A 23,884-nucleotide genomic window follows, 5' to 3' on the forward strand; every position below is an offset into this window, starting at 1 on the left:
TTGCACTGGGTGTGTCTGTCCATCCGAGGCCACTGCCTGCCCAGGCCTGGCCTCTCGTGCCTGGGAGTCGAAGGGCTTTGTTGGTGTCCCATCCTGGGGAGTGGGAGAGACCTGGCCAGGAGCCCCAGACACACAGCTCGATGAGCGCCTGCCTCCTGGGGGTGGGGACTGCTCCTTTTGGGGCTGTAGTCACTGGCTGAGAACACGCTGACCCTGGGGCCTTCGACTGTGCTGTCCCTGTGCCCACACAGCTCTCTCCTCAGCCAGCAGAGGCCCTGCTCCTGGGTCCCCGTGAGGGTCTCCCCCATTGTCCCTGTATCTCCCGAGTGCTCCATGGGGCTGAGCTGGAGGAGCACATTGTTCTGGGGTCAGCCCCAGCGGGGTCCAGGCCTCTGCGAGCTGCTGGGGCCAAGCCCTCCCGGGCGGACATCCTCAGGGAAACAGTCCTATGGGCGGGGAGGTGGGAGAACTGGGGAGGGGACCTGGGGCCAGATTGGGGCATGATGTTCACCCCCACGGCCCACACCCCTGTCCAGCGAGGCCTGATGCTTGGGATGAGGATGGGGGGACGGGAAGACCTGGATCTCTGGTGGCCCTAGCAGAGGGAGGGGCTGAGCGGCCCATGACCCCCGGCAGCTGCACCCCATCCTGCTGCCTGCTGGGACAGCCACTAGGCATCTGGCCCTGGGCCGGCAGGTGGTGACAGCTGCCAACAGCTGGCCTGAGGGGTGGGCGCCAGGCTTATCCTGAGTGACTGGGAGGTGGGTCTGGCTGGGCCCTCGAGGAGCCAGGCCAGGTCACAGTCCCCACACTTTCATTGGAACTAAAGTTGGGGTTTGCAATGAGTTGTGGGGCACTACCCACCCTGGGTCCTTGGAACACCCTCTTGTGGCCCAAGAGGGACCTTTGTAGAAAGGACAGCCCGGAGAGCGTGGGAACGGCAGGGGTGACTCTCCCTGGCACCTGCCCTGGATGGGGACCCCAGAGGCTCCACCTTCCCGGGGCCGCTCCCCTCCAGGAGGGGACGAGCAGCTGGGCAGAGAGGGGGCCCCGCCTCTCCCTGAGGAGCAGGTCTTTGCTGGAAAGCCGGTCCCCCAGCAGGTCCCCCTGATGGGAGGCGGGGAAGGTGGGCTGCTGAGGCGAGGCCTGCGGGGGGGCCGGGGGCAGCCGTGGGCTCATGCTGAGGGGCGGGTGCAGACATCACCCCGGGCCCAGGTCTGGCAGGCGGCCCCTCCCACCGCCCAGGGTCGAGTGGGGGAGGTGGGAGCATGGCAGGGCTGCTGGGCCAGGTGACATTGTCCGGGGACTGCCGACTCCTGTTCCTCCACCCCCCACCCCCGCCCCAGAAGCTTCACCTCAGCGGCTGTTTCAGGAGCCCCCCAGCCTGCCCTCTGCTCAGAGGAGGCTGGGACCCTCCCACCAGTGGCGCCCTGGGGGCTGGGGACGGAGGTGGGTTTGGGGCTGCCTGGCTTTAGGAAGGAGCCAGCGATGAAGGGAAAGAGCCTCTGCCGCTGAGCAGTGAGGTCCCCGGCCCTGGCCTCTGCTGCCCTCTGTGAACCTCCCCCACCAGCACCTCCAGGAGCACCCACAGCCTGCATGTGGCAGGAAGGTGGGGTCCCAGGGTCAACACCCCACTCCCTCCCGGCCCTGGGCCGCAGGGAGCAAGGACCAGGCCTCCTCCGTCATCTCTCTCCACGTGGCCTGACAGTACCTGGGTGGGTGCCGCGGGTGGCACAGCCCTGGCTGGCGCCCTGGGCAGCTCCCCTACCCACAATGTACACCAGCTGAGTCCCCTGGGGCCAGACAGCCACTCTGACCCTCAGTGTCCTCATCTGTGACATGTAGGAGGTGCACCCAGCCCAGGGGCTGGCGGGAGCTGTCGGTGACCACATGGATGGGAGGTGAGCCCAGGCCTGGCCCTGGAGTGCCCTGAGCACAGTGGCCCAGGACCTCAGCCTGGGGAGGGCGGGGAGGGTGGCCGGGCGGCGCCGGGCTCCACGGCAGCAAATTCCTTCTCCGTTCACAGCTTTTTCCTCTATTTTTTTTCCTCTTTCTTCCAAAAGCCGTCCTCCACCGTTCCTTCCTGGAGCCCCTCCAAGACAATCGGCACCCGGCTCCGCTCAGCTGCCCACAAAGCCCCTTTGATGGCGGCGACGGGAGCTAAACCAACAGCAGCTGGGGGTGGGGTGGCTGGGGGGAGGCCGGGGCCGGCAGCGCCCTGCTGGGGCTCGGGCTGGGTGGGATGGGACTCCGAGGAAGGGGCTTCTGGCTGTCTTCTGCAGGGTGACCTGAATCAGCCGTGTGTTGGGGGGGGTCCCTTGTACACGGGGCCATACCAGGACCGCCCTGGCCCTGGGCCCGGCTGAGGCTGAGTTTGCTCCTGTCTCTGGCTATGAAATCCATGCCCCCGCCTGGCCTGGCCTTGGAGCTGTGAGCCTAGAGCCCAGCTCCTCTGAGCAACCCGCGGGGCCCGGGTTGTTCTGGGGGAGGCTTGTTGCCGCCCCTTGGCCTAAGGCCTTGGCACACTGTCCCTGTATCTCCACGGAGACGTGTCCAAATGTGGGTGTCTGGCCAGCCAGGCACTAGACGGTGGTCTGCAGCAGGGCCCACCAGCCTGCCTGGGAAATGGGACGGTGTTTGCCTGTGTGTGTCCTGCCCCTGCTGACTGTCTTCCCACTGTGGGCTGACGCATGCAGTGGTGCGCACTCAGTGCCTGGCCAGAGTTGTTGGACCCACAGTGCTTGTGGGAGCAGAGGCCTGGCCCCCAAAAGCCAGCTCTGAGCATGGGCTCCTTTGCTCTTGGTCCAGCAGGACCATGGGTGTCGGCATGACACACAGAGGGGCCCAAGCTGGGTGGGGGCCGGGGCTGAACATCCTTGAGCCACAGCTGGGGACAGGAAGTGGCTGCACAGGGGTCGGGGCTCACCAGGTTGGCCAGAGGAGCCTCACTTGGCTGTAAGCGCAGGCGTCACCCACATGGCCCTGCAGGGGCGGCGGCCGGACCAGGGAGTGTTTCACGCCCCACCGGCGAGTGGGCCCAGAACGAGGCACAATCCACCCTTTGTTCCCAAGATGCCCCGAGCCCACAGGCCAAGAGGAAATGAGCGGAGCGCCAGCCAGCAGCCTGCGCCCGCCGGGCAGGCCTTAGCCGCCAGCGCCCGGCCCAGCAGGGGAGCTCGGGCCTGCTCCTCCGCCCAGCTCAGCACAAGCCACGGCCATGGACGGGGGGTGGAGGGTGGGAACCAGGTCCTGGGCTGTCCCGCCAGGCAGGAGAAAGTTCCTAGAATCTGGAAGGCCAGGGCCGAGCCGGGGGCAGGCAGTCCTGGACCCACCCAAGTAGAAGCCCTGAGAGCGCAGCTCCTTCCTCACCCCACGGGGCTGAAGGTCCCAACAGCAGGGGTCTGTGAGCTCGTAGGCCACCTCCCCACCAGCCTGCAGCCCGCCCGCCCACACCCCTCCCCCGTGACCTGACTTTCTGGGTAATTGTGGGGGCCGCACGGTGGGGGCTTGGCTGGGGTCTGCTTCTGCTCTGCGCACTCCATGCGTCCTCAGGCCCTGCTCCCCGTCCTGTGCGTGGTCGCTCACCCCACGCCCTCCGCCTTCTCTCCCCTCTGGCCCCAGACAAGCACCAGGTCGCTCCTGTCTGAGGGTGGATGGTGGCAGGGACAGGGGCCCAGCCAGCTGTCTGGAGGAGGCCTGCTGCTCGCCACTCCCCGGGCCCCCCAGACATGACTGAGGGGTCTGAATCCCACACGGGCCGCTGGCCACACACTAGCAGCCCTCGGCCCTCACCCAGGACAGGCCCTGGGCCTGAAGGGCTGATTGTCAGACGGGTCTGTGAGGAGTAGCAGCCCCTCCGCCAGGGACGGGAGTGCACGTGCGTGTGTGCTGTGGGCTGACCCTTTCTGTCCTCCTCCCTCACCCCACACTCCCTCCAGAGTGGGGCCTGGGGCAGGAGGTGCAGAGGCTGGAAGACCCCAGAGGAGCCTCGTTCCGGGTGCAGGGTCCAGCCGTGGCCCCTCGGTGCGCTGACGAGTGTCCTGGGCCCCACACCCCTGAGGCCGCCCAGCTGTCTCCTCTCTCGGGTGCATCTCGGCCTCACTTGTGTGGAGGTGGAAAGGTGATCCCTGACGCCTCCCTGTCATGGCACGATCTTTATCTCCCTGGGCTCAGCTCTGTTCCAAGCCGACTGCTGAGAGGGCCCTGCTTTGATCCCGGCAGGCAGAGATCCTCACCGTGGCCCGGACACCCAAGGGACTGGCCTCACTGGAACACAGGCGGCTTTCACGTCACCTGCAAACTCCATGGGGGCTCTGACCTCAGTCTGGGTGCTGGACCCTCTGGGATGGCCTGGGGCCTGAAGCCCACCCAGAAGTGGGAGGGCCCTGGAGAGACAGGAGCCCCAGACGCTGGGAGGGCCCTGCCCAGGGAGGGCAGGAAGGCGGCTCGGGAGTCCACTCCTGTGGTTCCAGCAGGGCAGGACCAAGGCTCAGGGGCCCTGGTGAGCCAGAGAGTGTGTTCTCTGGGCCAGGAGTAGGGCCCCTCAGATCTGGGAAGCCCGTGGGAGGGAGCGTGCTCCCGGCTGCATGTGTGCACATGCTCATGATGCCAGCCACACAGACCCGCACACACAGCTCTGCGGCCTCAGGCTACCAGCAGGGCCCACCCTCACCCCACTGCCACCCCCAAGAAGGGGCCATGCTTCCTGTTTCCATGGTGCCCTGGCCCCCCTGGTTCCCACAATGGCCGGAGTCACTGGACTCCCCATCGGCCTACTCCTGCCTCCTCCTCCCAATGACCCAGGCCTCTGACTGCAGCCAACACCTGCATGGTCTCCTGGTTGAGTAGGCCCCAGGGATGGGGCCCAGCTGGCCCTCTGCCCTGGCACCCAGGGCACACCCTAAGGAGGCTGCCAGAACCACCCTGAGCCGGCCACGGGTGCAGGCCCAGGGCTGTCCCCAGTCCCATCTGATGAACAACCCTCCCAGGCTGGGGTGGGCATGTCCCCTCTCCACTGGCCAGCCAGGGAGGGCCGGGGACACTGCACACGCAGGAGAAAGGGATGTGTCCCCTATTTCAGGCAAGATGCACAGAAGGCCCCAGGACACCCACACCCCCCGGGTTGGTCCTACCACCTGTCCACAGACACCTACTATTTTAAAGAAGGTTCCAGCTGATGGCCCCCGCAGCCTGGATGGGGCTGTTGGGGAGTGGCCTCCTCTCCCCAGTGCCCCAGCGAGGCAGGAAGCATGTGGCGTTCCCTCTCGCAGGAATGGACCTCAAAGAGCAATAAACTTTCCTGCCATGCCTCTAAAAACATTTTTGAGAAGCCCCGCGCTGAGGTAGGCAGGGCAGGGGGCAGGTGCCAGGGCCCTACCTGCATAGCCACTCCTGGGGCCCGGCTACCAGGTGTCACCTGGAGTCAGGTGTGCCGGCTGCATGGCCCAGGCAATCACTAAACCCACAAAGACTTTCCTGTCCCTGTGTCCCTCCAAGCCCAGAGGGAGGGTGCTGGGTCTGGTAGTTGCCCTTAGCTTAGATGGGGGTTCTGCGGGGCCAGAGGGTGGCCCGGAGCTTGGCCAAGACCCTCTCCCAGTAGCCATCACCTCCCACCCCAGCTTCCCCCACCTCGCAGTAGGCAAGGGGCAGAGTGTGGTTGGTTTGCCCTGGTCCTTTTGGGGAGTGGGGGTGGCAGGGCCTGGAAGGACCAGAAGTTGTCACTGTGGCTGGGACCAGAGGGAAGGTCTGTCCTGAGGATGAGGGTTACATCAGGAAATAGCACTGTGGGGGGGCAGGGGCCCACAGCCCAGTGTCTGCGGGTGAGAACAGACCCTCACTGGGGTGTTGGGGGCCTCTGGCTGCCAATGAGATGGGGACCCCACCCCTTGCTGTGGGACCCAAGTTCCTAAGTGCATGTGGGCCCAGGAGAATGTGGTGGCCGGCTGGGTTAGGAGAGGGCCTGGAGGCTCAGGAGGATATTGGCCTGGGGGGCTGGGGCACTGGGCAGGTGGACCCTGCCCGGGCACCATCTTGGAGAGCCTTCTCTGATGCTCTGCTAGTGACAGCAGCTGAGGCTTCAGAGGGCCAGCATTTATTTAATTCCCTGCACAGGCGTCTACAAAGGCCCGCTGCTTCTGGAAGCTCTGAGATCCAGCAAGGCTGCAGAGTCAATAGCCCTTGTCTTGCGCTTCTGCTGCTTAAGCTGGCAGCAGGGTGGGGCAGTTGCTCCTTCCAGGAGGACAAGTAGTCACAGGTTTGCCCAGCCTTGTGGGCATAGGGCCCCCACCTGCTGTAAGAAGATCACAACAGCCACCCCGGGGAAAGGTGTGCAAGACCGACCATGCGCTCTCGCCACGCCGCTGCATGCCTCAACGCTGCCAGCTCCGTCCAGGCTGTCTTGGACATGAGGACACTCTCAGAGGAGAAGGGTCTGCTGAGGGCTCTGTGGGGCCTGGAGAACAGACATGGCTGGAGCCAAACCATCCCTGGTTTGAGTCCACGCTTGCAGAGCCCCGGGTGAGCCCGGGCAGGTGTTTCCTGGCCCGCCACCCCTGTCGGCCCCAGCCTCAGCCTCTGTCCACAGGCCCAGGGCCCAGTGAGTTTTGGGGGCTCCAGGCATGTGCAGGTGAGGCGGGTGCTGGTCCAGTGTGGCCCCTGGGCGAGGGCGCTGACCGCAGGCGTGGAGGGGTCGTGGGCGCGTCTGTGTGAGTAGCACCAGTGGGTCTGGCCTCATGTTACAGTTTCTACTGGAGAAGCTGCCCCATTTTGAATGTTGGCTCTGAGCTTTTTAAAAATTACAAATATACCCAGTTCCCAGGTGAGAGCTCACCAGGGAAGGTGGCTGGGGGGCTCTGCCTGCGGGGGCCAGGCTAACACGACCGTTCTGAGGTTACCTTGTCAGCCTAGCCAAAGGGCATTAGGCCCCTGGCACCTCAGTGGCCACTTGGGGCTCAAGTCCAGGTCCAGAGAGGAGACTGAAGCCTCTGTGGCCCATAGCAAGACGGACTGTTACAAGCAGTCCTGGGTAGTCGTCTGTGTGTCCTGTGGCGGGTGGCAGGCTTCACCCATGATGAGATCAGGGACCCTGCCAGTCAGAGGCACTATCTCCCAGGTGCCGTTCTGAGTCGGGCACCCATGTTGCCCCTCACCCACTGCCTCAGGATGTCCCCAGCCTGGACGAGGCCTCACTGGCAGAGGGCAAAGGAGCCAGGTGCTGTCCTCTGAGGGCTGGAGCTGGAGACGGGTGAGGGTGCTGATTCTGTGGAAAATTCTAGAAGTCATGGTGAACCCGAGCTCCTCCTCGCCCCCCATGTGTGGGACCAGAGGGGCCGAGGAGGGGGCCTCATGGGGTGACCCTGGCCCCAGGGTGTTGTGTGAATGGGGCTTCCCTGGGGCCAGGAACTACCCCCCCCCCAAATCCAGCAGCACCCCTGGGTCTTTTCTTGCAGGGAGAACATGACGCCCTGGGGTTTGCCGTTCAGGGAGCGTCTACAGACGCACGCTGAGATCCGCCTCTCCCTCCCGCCCCTAACCAGCAGCGCCCGCGGAATCCCACGGCTCCCCACACGGCTCCGCTTCGCAAAGAAAACAAACCGTAACAGAAAAGGCGGTCTCCTCCGGTGCTCTGGGCTGTGTGCTCAAATCATCAGCCAGTCTGTCCTCAAAGGGGTCTTGGCTCGGAAAAGTCCTGTAGCAAATTGTTTTTCAGCCAAATTTCAGTCTAAGATTTAAAAACGGAGAAATCAGAAGTACCAAAAGTGACAGTGGAATGAGGAGACGTCACATACAGGAAGAAAGTTTGCAAAGCAGCCCCAGCTAGGAGGACACGGGCCACTGAGCTCCGTCCGGGCACCCAAGCCCTGCATCTCCAAGGTCCTCCCACCCACCAGGCCACACTGCCCTGCTGGCCCGAGACATGGAGTCAGGACTGAGTGACCTGGGGCCAGGAAGAGCCAAACAGGCAAGGAAGAAAATGGCCCTCCAAGTCCAGGCCTGTGCCCTTCCAGCCCAAGCCAGTCTCCCTGGGGCTGGGTTTGAGGGTGACCCTCAGCAGGGGCAGGGCAGAAGTTTCCATCCCTCCGCCTTCACACACACACACACACACACACACACACACACGTGCACACACACGCACACACACATGTATACACACACATGTGCACACACTATACACCACATATATACACATAGATGCGTGCACAATGTTCGCATGCACACACACGCACATGTACACACTTGCACATGCCACACATACACACATGTACATACATACAGATATGCATACATGCATACACATGCATGCACACACACACACACGGTGTGCAGCTGGGGTGTTGCCACGGGTTCAGGAGGAGCAGGGCCCCATCCGCAGGGCCTGCACACTGAGTGCAGGGAGCTGTGGAGGACTTCATCCAGGCCCGTAGGCTGCTGGTGTGAGCTGTGCAGCCTGCACGGGAGCTGGGCCTCAGTTTCCCTGATTCTGCAGCCACAAGACAGAATGTGTCCATCCCCATGGTTCCTGCCAACTTCAGCACCCGCGAGTCTGTGTCTGGACTCTGCCAACTGACTGTTGGCGTCTGTAGGCGATGACTCATGGCTATCAGTCATCCTGAGTCAGCCCCAGGTGGCGGGGGGCTCCCGGCTCCCCCGGACCCTCTGCAGGGGAGTGCGAGTCATGGAAGTGATGCACCGTTGCTCCAGCAACGCTCCAAATCACGTGGCCCCTGCCCCAGCCCAGGTCCCCTCTGCCGTGGACAGGCCTGGGCTTGAGCCGCAACCACAGGGACAGTGGAGCAGGTGAAGAGGGACGTGGGCAGCAGAGGTGGCCAGGCGGCACAGGCGAGGCAGGGTGCAGGGTGGGGGAAGTGGGTGGATATTTCCTCCCGGCCCTCACCCCATGTTTTTCCTTCAGATTCCTGCCTGGTTTGAGGGGCCCCCTTTCCCCACTGTTGAGACCCCACTTCCCAGGGCTCCTGCAGATAGAACTCGGCCAACTCATGGCCCAGCAGGTGTTGGGCTGGACAGAGCCTGATCTCTCCCATCCTGGCTGTCCCCAGATGCCCCTGGACAGCCCCCAACAGCCCCAGATGCCCACGGACATCCCTCCAACACCTCCAGATGCCCCTGGACATCCCCCCAGCACCCCAAGATACCTCCGACATCCCCCCAACACCCTGAGATTCCCACAGACATCCAACAAGCCCAGATGCCCACGAACATCCCCCCAACACCCCCAGATGCCCATGGGCATCCTCCCAACACCCCCAGATGCCCACGGACATCCTCCCAACACCCCCAGATGCCCACGGACATCCTCCCAACAACCCCAGATGCCCACAGACATCCAACAAGCCCAGATGCCCACGAACATCCCCCCAACACCCCCAGATGCCCATGGGCATCCTCCCAACACCCCCAGATGCCCACGGACATCCTCCCAACAACCCCAGATGCCCACAGACATCCAACAAGCCCAGATGCCCACGGACATCCCCCAACACCCCCAGATGCCCACGGACATCCTCCCAACACCCCCAGATGCCCCTGGACATCCCTCAACATCCCAACACCTCCAGGTACCCCCGACATCCCCCAACATCCCCAGACATTCCCCAACACCTCCAGACGCTCGCCAATGCCCCTGGTGCCTGGCCGTCAGGTCCAAGCCCTCCTAGTGCCCAGGCTTGACCCGCAGATGGCCCTGGGCTCAGGGGAGTTCAAGGTCACACTTCTCAGTATTTCTATGACCTCTTTCCTCCCCTTCTGAGCATCTGCAGCCAGCATTTCCCTTCCCTTGGGGAAAACACTCCTCTGAGCTGGAGACCCCTGGCAGTCTGTGTCCCCCTACAAACCAGCTTAAGAAAAGAGGAGTGAGCAGTGTCAGCATGCCCAGAAGCAGCCCCAAACACACACCCTGCGTTTGTGGACATGTGCTTGATATGGGAGTGTCACCAGTGAGGGGCTAGACCTGCGTCTGGCCACGAGGAAACCTCAGAGATGAAGCCCAAGACCGAACCACTCTACTTAAAAAAAACAGGCCTGGGGCCGGCCGGTGGCTCACTCGGGAGAGTGCGGTGCTGATAACACCAGGGCCACGGGTTCGGATCCCATATAGGGATGGCCGGTTCGCTCACTGGCTGAGCGTGGTGCTGACAACACCAAGTCTAGGGTTAAGATCCCCTTACCGGTCATCTTTTTAAAAAAAAAAAAACAAAAAAAACAAAAAAAACAGGTCTGTACTGTCACAAAAATGTCTACCTTACCAAACACTGGAAGGCTGTGGAAATGTGCTGGATGAAAGGACACCAGAGAGGCACCTCACGTGGCATGTGCTCCAGCCTGGACACAGATGCCCTGTTCTCTGCACAGGCTGGAGTATGGTTGTGGCAGAAGCCTGACATGAGGGCAGCTGTTCCTGAGGTCGTGTGGGAGGACGTCCTCATTGGTAGAAAACACTCCAGGTACTTGGGGGTGATGGGCCATGGTATCTGCAACTGTTGAATGGCTCAGAAAAAAATAGTGCGTGTGTGTGTGCAAGCATGTGTGTGCGCAAGCATGTGTGTGCGCATGTGTGCCTGTGTGCATGTGCATATGTGCTAGTACACATGTATGTGTGTGCATGTGGGTGCATGTGTACACGTGTGCAAACACAATGTGTGCACTGAGTGCATGTGTACATGTGTGCAAGGGTGGGTGCATGTGTATGCATGTATGTGTGCATGTTCATGTGTGTGCGTGTCTGCAGCCCAAACGATAAAGCAAACAGGAAGCATCAACAATAGGTGACTCTGGGTGAGGTGGTGGGGTTTTTTATCAGTGTTAATACTGTAACTGTTCTGTGTGTGTGAGATTCTCTCCAAACCAAAAGTTAGCAAGAGGCACCACGTGATGCAGGGAGGGTAGGGAAGCCAGGGCAGGGTCCCAGGGCTTCTGGGCAATCATCTGCACGACATCAAGGGTGGCATGTGATTTCAATGACACAAACTCAACGGCGGTGCCCTGCCCAGGGAGCTCATGTCTGCAGTGGTTCTCATCCCTCTGTGGGGTGGGGGCCTCTCCTGGGCTTTGGAGACTGACTTGTGCAACGGTAGAGGGGACCTTGAGTAAGGAGCCTGCAGGCATGAGCTGCCTGCTGTCCCCAGGTGAGGACAGGGCTGTCCCACAGAAAAAGGCTCTCAGGTGTGGGCCTCTCCTCAAGCCCCCCGGGGACCGCTGGCTCCTGAGGAGTCCACGCCCGCACTCTACTCCTGTGAACGTCCCTCAACGTGCATCTCCACCCCTGGCTCTGTTCAGCATGGTGTGAAGTCGGTGTGCAAAGTCTTGGATTTACCACCTAAGAATTTTAGGAATTTCCTCTTGGTCTGAAAAGAAAACTTATTCAAAACCTCTCTTCGTATTTACGATTGCTTGTGTTTGAAAGAATTTTTGTCCTCTCCAGAGCAGCAACAGCTTCTCAACGGCCACACACATGCCTGGGGAGTGGGCTTTGTGCCCTCGGACTACCAGCCCAAGCTCCACTGAACTTGGGGGTCCAGGTCGGGTGAGCATCAGGGCACCGCCCCTGGACGCTGGCTGGGGGCACAGGCACCTCCCGGGCCAGGTGGTGGGTGGACACTTGAGCCTGGAGGGCCGATGCAGAGGCAGGGTTGGCCAGCGAGCACTCAGGCCAAGCTGGGCAGCCGTGGGGCGCCTGTGGTGACGTCAGCAGAGGTGGCCGAGCACCAGGTCCCCACAGCCAGGTGGGCCAGACCCTCTGCCTCTGTGCCTACGCACTTCCTGAGCCTGGCTCCTCCTTGAACTTCCTGCTGGTTCTGGGGCTTTCCAATTGTTCCCCCAATACAACTCAATCTGCAGGGGCTGCGGGGTCTCCTGACCAGGCTGCCGACCCTCCTCCTGCCCTCTCACCAGCTCCTGGGTTCCCAGGGCCAAGTCTTCAGACAGAGGGGGGAAGTGCTTGGGTCACGTGCCCTTGGAGCACTAACCCCACTGGGGTTAAATCGTCCTCTCTCTAGCAGCCCGCTGTCAACAGTCAGCTTTATTCCTTGGGAAAATAGTGCTGGCTGAATATTCTTTCACTTTTGAAAAACACATCTAGTAAATTAATACCTAACTTCACGCTATGCGTCCATGGAAACTTTAAAGCTAAAAACGAAATTTCTGCCAGATGGCAGCCAGTGTGGACTCTTGGAGATGGAGTGCTGGGAAAGGGCAGGCGAGGAGGGCTGGCCAAGCCCCGGCAGCAGCCGCGGTGGGTCTGTATGTGCTCGCACCAAAAAGAACAGACCGTAGGAAGTAGTTACGTCCAGAAGCAGGAGCAGGTGACCCAGAGAAATGCTAAGCCTCTTCTGGTTGGGTAGATGTGACTTTCCAGTCACATGCATGCATGATATAATCACACACAGAATCAGATTGAAAGGCAGTCCCTGAAGCCAAGAGCAGAGGAAAACACCGGTGCCACACGGGGTCTCCTGCAAGGTCCCTGGAGGAGGCTGCAGGAGTGGGGAGCGGTGCAGACGTGGCCGGCCAATCCCCTGGGGCCTGTGCTCACTGCTCCGGCCACACGTGGCCTCTTCTGTTTGTAGTGAGTGACTTTCTTAGCCAATCCTGGCCATGGCTCTCAACATGCCTGTCTATCCTGCTACAGGAGACCACCAGATCCCCGCCCTGAAGTACTGCCCTCTGACCTCTTCCTGCCTCACCTGACTTGCCCTCCCACCAGGCCTTCCCCCACACCGTGCTTGGCCATGTTGCCACCTGGCCCACCTACTGCCTGAGTCCTCCCTCAGGTTTCCTCCCACTTCCCTGGTGGCTCCTCCTTCTCAGCCTCCCAGCCTGGACAGCAGCCTGTGGGAGGGTCCCCAGCCCCCGGCCCTTCCTCTGTGCTCAGATCCTCTCTAGCTACTGGCTCTCTGTCCCCAACACACAGGCAGGTGACTCTCAAATCCTGGAACCCTTCAGGGGGCACTGTCAGAACCCGTCACCCTTGGCTCCCCCGGACCCCCAGGCCGAGCACCCGGGCCCCCCACCAGCACCAAGACCAGCCCCTGCTCCCCTCTGGCTCCCTCAGGTTGAGGACCCTCATGGCAACCCCCAACTTGGTTTTCCTGAGATGAGACAGGGTCTTTATGGTGCTGCATGCTCGTGACTTGCTGGAGGCCTCAGCAATTCCTCATCCCCACCCTCCACTATCAGCTGCTCCCATTGGGACACGGTACCACTCCACATGGCTGCCACCCGTCTGCTCCCAGGCATGCTCCCATGCATAGCTAGGTTGGCACCCAGCACAGGGCAAACATGTCACGTGAAAGGATGAATGAGGCCAGTGCCCAGAATAAGATGCAGCCTCCTGACCACCAGCTCAGCTCCGCACCCAACTCCTCACAGGTGCCTGAAGGATGGGGCACACTGGGGACACTCCCTGTTGCACTGCTTGTGAAGGGAATAAAAAGAAGACCCCAGGCCCACCCGAAGTGGAGCATGTGTGTGGCTCACTCATGTGAGCTGCAGGAGAGCTCACGCCAAGAAAAGGGGCAGGTGGAAGAACCACCTGTGCAGTGTGACCCACTTTTATTAAAACCAAAACAAGTGAACTGACCCCAACCAAACGCATTCTGGAAGATGCTGTGCTGCAAAAGGAGAAGACACACACCTGGAGGAGCCACCCCAGCATCTGGCAGGAGGCCTTGGGGCCAGAATGGCCCGATACCCACTCTCTCAGTCTTGGGACTGGGGTAGGTGTTGCCTTGTAATAAAAACAAGATGAAAAACAAAAGCCATGATGGTAGACAGACAAATATTTGTTCAGTACTACTGGGTGCCTTAAATTAAAGTGGACTAATGGGTGGGTCTGAGTATGACTGTATTAAAAATGTAACACAACGCTGAACCACCCTGGGACATCTGCAGGTCAGCTTCATTGTTCCACATCTGTACTCTGCACATGATTCCTAAGGAACATTTTGAGAGGTTTGCACGACCTGTAAAAACAGGAACAGCTAAAGACTGACCCCAAGACTTGGTCTGTTTCTGAGCACATGATTGCCACTGACACCTACACCCTTTCTCTGAATGTTGAAGGTCATCCTCTTGCTTCGGGTTCCCTGTCCCATTATTCCACAGAGAACACTCCGCAAAGTGTGCTGTGAGGGACTCCCCCATTGCCCTGAGCCATGTCCCCTGGAATCACTAAGGAACTCAGGTGCACAAGGCACACAGCAACAGCCTTGCTGGCTTTTCTGCACTGTCGTTGCTCAATGCAAACAGAACCTCTAAGTCTTACCTCATCATCCCAGTTTATCTTTGTGAACTTCAGTTGCCTAAAGCTTTTACAGACTCCATCAGAACAGCACTGAATGGACGGCTTGTTTTCATGTAAAATGAATCCAGCTGGGACTTGAGAGTTGACTGCACAGCTCACCTGGTCTAGTGCCCTCTAGTGCACCAGAGCAGTCCTGTGAGCAGAGGCCACAGAGGGTCTCGTGGCTGGCGCAGGGAGCCGCTCCAGTGTGAACAGATGCGAACATGGTTTTAGGCTCCACTGTTAACCCAGAAATGTCTCACCTACATTTGCCAACTAGCTATGAAATTAAACATTCTCACACTGCACTTAAGATGACCATTTTGCCAGTCCATTTGCATATAGCATCACTAATAGCAAACATTTTGAAGGAAACAGTTTGGTCAACTTGAAGAATTATATTACTTTCTCAAAGAACATTCTGTTAACTCATTGACTCTGACTCCACCAATCAATTGAAGTAAGATCTCATTTCTCCTGGCCGGGTCCCTTCTAGAGTATCTCTCTGAATCCGCATGGTGCTAGTGGCATTTCCTGTGTGTAAACACTAGCTTTGGTCTCGAATATTAGTGAAGAGAGAAATGATGAATGTGTCCACTTCGCTGGCACCTCTGGATTTTCTGTGACACACGTGGACAACTTGAAACACATGTCCTGTGTCATCTCAGCGGGGGCTTCATCTGGGCTGACAGAGGAGATGGATGCTCAGAGAGGCAGGTACCCACGAGAAGCTGCATGGCTGCTGAGAGAGGAGCTTAGGCCAAGGTTACACCTGAACTCTGAACCCTTGCTCTGAATCACGACTGCGTGGTGACTGCAGGGAAATAAAAAACCCAAGCGGGGACATCTGGTGGACAGCGTGTGGCTACACAGGATGCGGCACACTGCCTCCAGACCAGACTATGAGACACCACCGGGCAGAACAACTCACATGGTGCCCATACACATGCGAGCACAGAGTTGCTTCGCAGCCCAGTACACGTGGGAGAGCTGAGGACACCACCCCTCCATGGCCCCCAGCCCCCTGCCCTGCACTGACCCCACAGCTGCCCTGTCACTCTCACGTGTCTTGTTTTCATACCACTCAGGCTTGCTTGCATTGACTGACAGCTGTCAGCCAGGAGTTCAGCTCTGGCTGTCTGTCACAGAGCAGGGTCTGTGCAATTGTCTGGATCTTCTACTTAATTAAGTTTTCCCAATGAAAACTAATGGAAAATAAAAGCAGATGTGCTGATGTTAGTGTCAGTAATTTGAGAGGAAAGGACTGACAGTGGCAAACATCTTGATGCAGCCAGGTGCCCAGTGAACTTGAATTTGCTGAATGCAAGCTCGATTGTGAAAAAATAAAAATGAAGAACACGAAATGCTAAAAATGTACATCAAAACTTATGTCTGAAAAGCAAGGTGAGGCAAATCAGGAGATTTCTAAAACTATGGGTCAACAATCGGCCCCCAACTGGAGGGGCTGGGTGCTCCACTTGAAGAAAAGTGTGTGGAGTCCCAGACAGGTGAGGGGAGGACAGGAGCTGGGAAGAAATGACTTACAAGTTTTTATTTTTTACACTTCACATCTAGTCTACGTCTTAATATTTGAAACATGCATGTGTACATTATATAATATGCAGAGGGAAAGAAACATTTATGCCATAACTAGGAATTTTATAACACTTAAAACACTCCTGGGAATGGAACCAACCTAGAACACGTATACTACGGTGAGATTTCTGAACACCAGACTTCAGCACGTGTTGTTGGGACAAGGAGAACTCATGGAGCGGGAGCAGCCACGCATGTGCCTTGCCTTCCAGAAGACAGAAAGGCATGGGAGTGCGGGGGATCCTTCCTGTCCAGCAGCCCCAGACTTTGTGGCATCTTGAGGGCCCAGGGAGACGCCTGGGAGACTGGGTGTGTCACAGTGCCCTCAGGAAGCATGTCTCCTGCAAATGAAGTCTGTGATGTGGCCTGCTGAGCCTCGGCTTTTGTCTGCACGAAGGATGACTCTTCCCTGCTCTGTGCAATACCCAAGTGAGACTGAACATGCAAAGTTCTGCAACAGTTTTTAGGTAGATGCAAAATAAAAGATCAGAATTAACCCCATAAGCCTCTTTTCCAACCCTGGTGCAGTCCCGACTAGCAGGAGAGAGGTGGCGTTGGATGAGAGAGCACATGACCAGGCCCTCTGTGAGTCAAGCTGAGCACTTCCCTCGGGGAGGGTCCTGCCCACCTGACTAAGAAAGAGGCTGCATGCACAGAGGCTCACCTGCAAGGTGAGTTCAGCATGGAAGTCATCTCTGGAGGCAAAGATTGGTCCACCAAACATGGCATGACACACCAGCCACAAGTGTCATGTGAACAGAAGTGTGCAGCCAACAATGGATGACCCAGGATGTGACAGAGTTGACCTGTACTGCCGAGGCTTACCTGCATGGGTGTCTGTGCGTGGAATGCCCTGAGTCGTGGGCGCAGGTGCGTGGCAGACCCTGACCACAGCTGACTGGAAAACCTCTAATAGTGAACCAACAGCTAGTGCTCATTCTGCCTCCAGCAGTGACATTTTAAGGAAGTTTTTTTTTTTTTTTTTTTAAAAAGATGACTGGTAAGGGGATCTTAACCCTTGACTTGGTGTTGTCAGCACCACACTCTCCCAAGTGAGCTAACCAGCCATCCCTATGTAGAGATCCAAACCCGTGGCCTTGGTGTTACCAGCACCGCACTCTCCCGAGTGAGCCACGGGCTGGCCCGTTAAAGAAGTTCTAAGGCATTCAGAAGGGCAAAGTTTCCGACACATGACATACACCCCTACCCCAGATAACCAGAAAAATCTTTATTCCATTATGCTACTTAATCATTTCATCAAGAAAACGCGTGTGGTTACATCTACTGTCTAATGTGTGCATGCCGGGGGCTGGTGGAAGAACCGGAGGACCAGCAGACAGGGACAGCAGGAACACTCTCATCTTCTGTGCGCAGTCCCCCAAGGGGAGTGGACCCTACAGGAAGCACAGAGAGTCAAAACAAAAAGCTTAACTTTGTCTCTGAAGTGACTTCAGAATTCTACAGTGAAGAAAACGAGCACACAACGTCAAATACGAAAAGTTAGTTGGAGGAAAAGAGTTCATCAGTTTAACACGTATGCTTCAAAATACAGGAGTTACATCAGTGCTTTTAGAGTATTATTAATGTATTTAAGTCATAATTTATTTATTTATTTGTTTATTTTTAAAGATGACCGGTAAGGGGATCTTAACCCTTGACTTGGTGTTGTCAGCACCGCGTTCTCCCAAGTGAGCCACAGGCCGGTCCTAAAGTCATAATTTAAAAGTCCACAATGAATACAAAAGTGAACATTACTGAATTTCTGAACTACTAATGAAAAGCTCAGAAACACAATTCTCAAGAATATTTAAAGTTCTGTGTCTGCTCGTGTCACACATGTTTATTTAAAACTTTTCTCTTATACATGCACTTTTCCAAGGGAAGATTTTACCTTTCAGAGTGGGCGGGACACTTGCCTGAACACTGCCTCCGCATTAGGTCCGGGATGCTGATTGGCTGCCTGGGTGCTGGGGCCTGGGAGGGCGGCCCAGCCTGGGAGCTGCCGGGGCAGGGAGAACCCCCCCTGCTCACTCTGCCTGCTAGCTGGGATGTCGGAGTCTGTGACAGTCCCTTGTAGGGGATGTGCAGTGGTGGAATCCTAGTAATGGATTCAACAAATACAAAATTGTGAATGCTTCAACTGTTTTTGGTGACACGATAATTCCAGCTTTGAGCATTTTGTAGTCTTAAAGGCCACCTGCTGATTCAGAAGCACGTCTGGGTGCCCAGGACCAGCAGGGCCTGCCCCACACCCCCAAGCAGCCTCTTGAGGGAGGGTTCCTCTGGGCTGCAATTACTGTGAGCAGGTCCTCATGAGGACGGGCACTGGTTACCATGATCAGTGGACCCTCCCATGGGACCCCGCCCAGTGCTGATTAGAGTTGAGTTACCTTTCCCAGGGTCAGTATTAAGAAGCTGAGCAGAAAAACACCAAGGGAGGGAATCCAGGGTCTCTGCTGACCCCCACTTCCCGCAGACACCCAGACCTGCTGCCCTCGACCCAGGGCTCACTTGCTCGCAGCTGCCACCCTACCTGCCCCAACCTTCCCGCCATGTGGGCCGCTCCCTTCCCTGTCCTCCTCCTCATCCCTTAACTGCCAAGATCCTCTCAGATTCCACCATTAGCACTCCAAAGGTTCTGGAAGCTTCCGAGGCAAGCTTATCCACTCTCACGCTTTTGACCACGCCCTCCAAGGTGAGGAATCCTGAATCACGTGTCCAACCCAGACCCAGACTGCTGGATCCATCCAGGGCTGTGGTTCTCCTTGTCGAATGGATTTCTCTTCTATATTAATCTGTTTTTCATTTTCTGTATTTAAGGATGGTTTGACATCTTGGGGCCTTGCAACTCCTGGAGATGCTGCTCTCCCAGGTCTGGCTAATCTCCTGGGGAGCCAACAACCTACCTGTGATCACGCCTTTCATATGCAAACCAAACGATCCAAAGACCAGCCCCACCACCTCCTCTGTCTCAGTCCACACCCAAGCCAGTCTTTCTCTCGCCTACCCCCGCTGGGGAGCAGAGGCTGCCCACAGCCCAGCATCCACAGCAGTCATTCAAACTCGCCGATCCTGAACTGTCTGCACTGCCTGCCTTTCCCCAGAAGACACAATAAAGGTGTGTACGAAGGTTTGTGCCCAGGTGTTTCCCTTGACCCTCTGCCTCCTGACAGACCAGAGTGACACTTTCTCCTTCCAAGGCAGTGTCTCTGTGCTGTTGTCCTGCTACACCTGCCTACAGCACAGTCCCCAGGACTCAGACAAATCCATGTAAAACCAGACTCATCTTTGCCTTGCCAATGCCCCCTGCTTGTGCTGTCCGTCCATCCACAATCACCAGAGACAGAGAAGGGGGCGTGTCGATGGGACACTTCACTGCCCTGGGTGGCTGTGAAGGCAGGCGGGTGGATGAGGTGGGGCAGACACAGCAGGGTCAGCGGGCACCGAGGGAAAAGGGAGACACAACCAGTGTGTGCCTAACTGTACAGCCAAGAAAATGAGGGCCACACGAATGTCTAGAAGACTGTGGCTCAGGGAACTGTGTTCTGTTCAGGGGTGGCCACTACCGCCCATGGGCCGAGTCCAGCCCACCACCTGTTTCTGTAAGTACAATTTTACTGAAGCACAGCTTCACCCTCTTGTCCAGATGGTCTACAGCTGAGCACTTGCCTCCTAAGAACTGGAAATACCGACTACCTGCCCTTTACAGAAAACATCTGCCAACTCCCCCTCTATTCCCATGATAAAGTATCATACAGCCATGAAATGGTTCTTTTGGAGTTATCAGTAACAGGGCAAATGCCTATGTTATATTTTAGTTTCAAAAAAGCAAAATATAAAGGGTTATATACAATATAACCTCACTCAAAACATATTAAAATAGGATTAAAAAGCAATACACTAAAACTTTAACAGTGGTTATTTCTAGCGAATCAGATTGACTATATTTTGTTTTGTTTACATTTTCCCTTTTAAATATTTTTAAAAAGTTGTATGTGGGACCCTACCTGAGAGCACTGGACACACTCGTCTGACTTGGCGTCAGGCTGAGATGCTGAGGGCCCCAGTGGGAGACACTGCCTGTGGTGGAAAGGGAGTAAGATGTATGTTGTTCAGTTAGCACAGCATGACGTTTCTTTGTCTCTATACAACCCTGCATGTCCACACTGACCTGTCAAGTGCCCGAGCTCAACTCTGCAAATGCATCCACATAAAGGAGTGTAAATGTCTCATATCTCAACCTTCTTACCTTTATGGACCTTTGCAACTAAGAGAATATAAATCACAAGTATCAACATAGCAGATTGACATTAAGACCTGGAAGCCGGCACCGAGCGGTCTGGCTGAGCTCCAGCCTCGCACAGGAGCTCCTGGGCTGCAGCTCCCACCTCCAGTGGCTTGCTCTCGCCAGCAGCCACAGTCATGTCGGCGTGCAGGCATGCAGGGGCTCCACAGACAGCTGTGGAGCTGCACTTCTTCACTCACCACGCTGCAGCCCTGCCCTGCTGCTCTGAGAACTTCTGGGAAGGAGCCCCTTCCAGGAGTTGTTCCAGCTCCCTTCTGCAGGGATCTACCTGTAGTTAACTTCCTCCGCTTCCCTGCTAACATGAAAAGGGAGATGGACAGCTCTGTTCCAAGCCAACGATGCTTATGGTCAAATCCCTTGAGTTGGGAAATCTACGTGGTGGGGGAGTCCGAGCTTTGGGCTTCCCTGAACATGGTGACTCTGGTGATGGGCAAGTGTTTGGCATGTCATGGAATGTTATGGGGGAAGCTGGCCTGTAGGGCAGGAGGCCCCCTGAACAAGGTGGCCTCTGCACCCCTGATGGGAGTCCTGTCTCTGCCCTGGGGCTGTGTGGACTGAGGGAGGACACTGCCCACAGGTGGCATGGAATGCTCCTGAATCTGCAGATGACCCTCAGAAGGCCCTGCAGAACAGCTAAGAACCAGGAAGGCAAAACTGTCTTAGCAGTCTGTATTAATCCTGTTTTCATTTTCTGTATTGTATGGTGGTTTGACATCATGGGGCCTTGCTGATCTTGGAGAGACTGCTGCTCCCAGGAATAGCTAATTCTGAGACAGTAAACAACTTGCCTGGGAGCATACCTCTGATACAAAAACCAACCAATCCAGAGCCAACACTCTGAGCCACCTTCTGTGTCTGGATTCTACACTCCGGGAGTCAACAGTCTCTGCCCTGACCATTCAGGGCCAAGCACCCAACAACTAGGACAGTCCTACACCCTGGAGCCACAGAGTGCTCAAACCAGCCAAGCCCAAGCCTGGTCGGCCTCACCCATCCCTCTCACAAGAGCCACAACACAGGCTCCTGTCTACAGACTTTCACATCCTTTCTGCCACCTGATCTCCCTGTGTGGCCTGGGGGTGCCCTACCTTCTGCTGCTGGGGACCTGTGAGTAAACACTTAAGCTCCTTCATGGCCTCACCACATCTGATTAAAATAAGTCCCAGGTATATTTGAATACACAGAAACACAAACAGTAACGATGGGAGATATCTTGTTAAGTAATTGTTCAATACTGTAACGGGCAGCTGAAACAGCTTATTTACTCTTTACAGTGATTTGCTAAGATAACCATGACCAACAGTGACAAGTGATGAGGAAGCAGAGGGACCCACAGGTTAGCATCTCGCCCAGGCCACGTGGGCAGTTCTCTGTGTGCCACGTGTGACCCCCGATGTGTCCTATGGTGGCAGGCCGCAGGGAAGGGAGTCCTTCAGGCTCTGACTCAGAATCAAGTCATACCACAGGCATCTTCTAAAGAGCAGTAACTTAGAAGAAGGAGACTGCCGGGAGCTGCTGGCAGAAGGCAGATGGTTGAGCCCGAGAGCTCTAGAGCACAGCAGGACAGGCACTGCCGAGGAGGAATTCCTCAAGGTGCCACCATGCAACCAGAAAGCAGATGACCAAAGTGAAAATCCACCACCAAGACACATTTGAATTAAGTGCGGTAACTCCTATTCAGAAAAGCAATGTTATTTAATGCATTTTAGAAAGGTTTCCATTTGAAAAATTTAAATAAAAAACATTATGACATTTAAAGAGGGTAAATTTTGTTATCTGAATATGGACAGCTCCTCTTCTGGTGATTCCACATTAACAAGGCTCTGCTGTCTCCTGTATGGGACAACACGCTGCAAAAGCAGCTGCTCCTGCGTTACTGCTGAGGTAGATAATCCAACGCCAGCAACTCACAGATGTGGACCTGGATGAAATGCTGTCTAGGGTCTGCGTGCTGCTCTGTGTCCGAGCGCACATGTCGCAGCTCACTAGCTCATTCAGTGAGCACTTACTGAGAACAGACTGCTGGGTATGATGGAGCAGAGATCAGTGAATTATCTCTACAAAACCATGTATGACACTGGACAAAATTGTAAAAACAACCATTTTAGGGTTTGGAAATCAACTAAAGGCAGATGAGAAATTGGAAGACATTACTGTTGAAAATCTGCGACAGCTTTGGGCAGGAAGAGTAGGATTCTGTGTTTCCTTGCCTGGGGCCGCTCCATCTACCCTGACCCCACTGTGGCTGGCAAGAGGGCAGTTGTATCAGGGTGGGGTTGTTGGGGCGTTGAGGCCACACACCTCCTCCCGGGGCAGAGAACTAGCCATGACCCCACCCACACACGCGTATGTAATCTGTTGAAAACATTCGCTTGGACAGGAGAGATAAAGATGGTGCCTGACGGAAGCCACCGGGGCATGGCCAAGGAAAGACATAGTTTAAAATTATTGGATAAAAGATATTTTTGCGCTCGTGCTCACTGCGTGATTGCAAGAGCAAAGCGTTAGAGCAAGATGCATGTTCACATGACCTTTAAGATGAAAGGTTGAAGTTAGGAAATCCCCTTGCCATATGCTTATAAAAGCAGGTGCTTGTGTGAAAATAAACGGAACTGCTTGACAGAACCCCTGCCGCGTCTGAGTGTCTCTCTGTGGGGCTGAATAGGCGGGCAGCATCCTCGCCTTCCTCCCGGGCTCTCCTGGCCACTAGGGTGGCAGGAATAATTCTACCGGTTCCCTCTCTTGCTCATCCCGTGGCGGGGGGATAAAAGGGCCCGCATGGGGTGGCTAGGAACCAGGGGCTTTGCTTCAGAGCGGGTGGGCTCAGGGCAGGAGGAGAACACTCTCATTGGCTACGAGTGGTGAATCTGCGGGACACGGAGAGAGCAGGGCCTGCCAGAAAGATAATGGCGGAAGCCTGGAAACAAGAGCCAGAGAGAGGCTGCAGCCCACGTAACCTCGGCTGATGGAAACAGCACACGTGTGTGCAGGGGAGACTTGGGATGCCTACAGAAGTGAAGTCAGAGTGATTTGAGAAGCATCTGGATGCCGCATGGCCCACCAACACAAACAGACCATCGTCTGCTCTTACTACTTGTATTCCCTATTGTTTGGAGGTTCTAGCTAGGGCAGTTAAGCAAGAAAAAAAAAAAAAAAAGGCATCGAGATTGAAAAGAAAGAAGTAAAACATGATCTTACATACAGAAAACCCTAAAGAATGCACAAAAACCACCAGAGTTAATAAATGTGTTCATCAAGCTTGCAGGACACAAGATCAATCTATAAAAATCCATTGTATTTTCTACACGTTAGCAATAAAAATCTGAAAATGAAATTTAGGAAACAATTCCATTTAAAATAGCATCAAAAAGAATAAAATACTGAGGAATAAATTTTGCCAAAAAAGTGTAAGACTTTCACTGAAAACTACAAAACAGTGTTGAAAGAAAATAAAGATCTAAATAAAGGGAAAGATATCCAATGTTCATGGGCTGGAAGACTTACTACTGTTAAGGTGGTAACGCTCCCCAGATTGACACAGTCAGTGAAATCCCTATCAAAATCCCTACTTCCTGTTAAGCAGAAATGAGGAGGAAGATCCTAAAATTCAAATGGACATTCAAGGAATCAGAAAAGCCAAACCAATCTTGAAAAAGAACAAAGCTGGAAAACTCACATGCCATGAT

At 56.0% G+C, this 23,884-nt stretch overlaps 1 protein-coding gene across 1 annotated transcript in view; it reads right to left on the minus strand.

Moving 5' to 3' along the window:
• Positions 1 to 11,452: 11,452 nt before the first annotated feature.
• RNF212 (ring finger protein 212) overlaps positions 11,453 to 23,884 on the minus strand; it is a 53,483-nt gene continuing 41,051 nt past the window's right edge. The window contains exons 10-13 of the mRNA XM_063108491.1: positions 19,900 to 19,972; positions 17,809 to 17,990; positions 11,773 to 11,930; positions 11,453 to 11,689 (exon numbers count right to left, since the gene is read on the minus strand). Coding sequence (XP_062964561.1) covers positions 11,453 to 11,689; positions 11,773 to 11,930; positions 17,809 to 17,990; positions 19,900 to 19,972 — 650 coding nt within the window. The remainder of the gene's footprint in view (positions 11,690 to 11,772; positions 11,931 to 17,808; positions 17,991 to 19,899; positions 19,973 to 23,884) is intronic.

Source organism: Cynocephalus volans, chromosome 9 (assembly GCF_027409185.1).
Source record: "Cynocephalus volans isolate mCynVol1 chromosome 9, mCynVol1.pri, whole genome shotgun sequence".
Classification (NCBI taxonomy): Eukaryota; Metazoa; Chordata; class Mammalia; order Dermoptera; family Cynocephalidae; genus Cynocephalus; species Cynocephalus volans.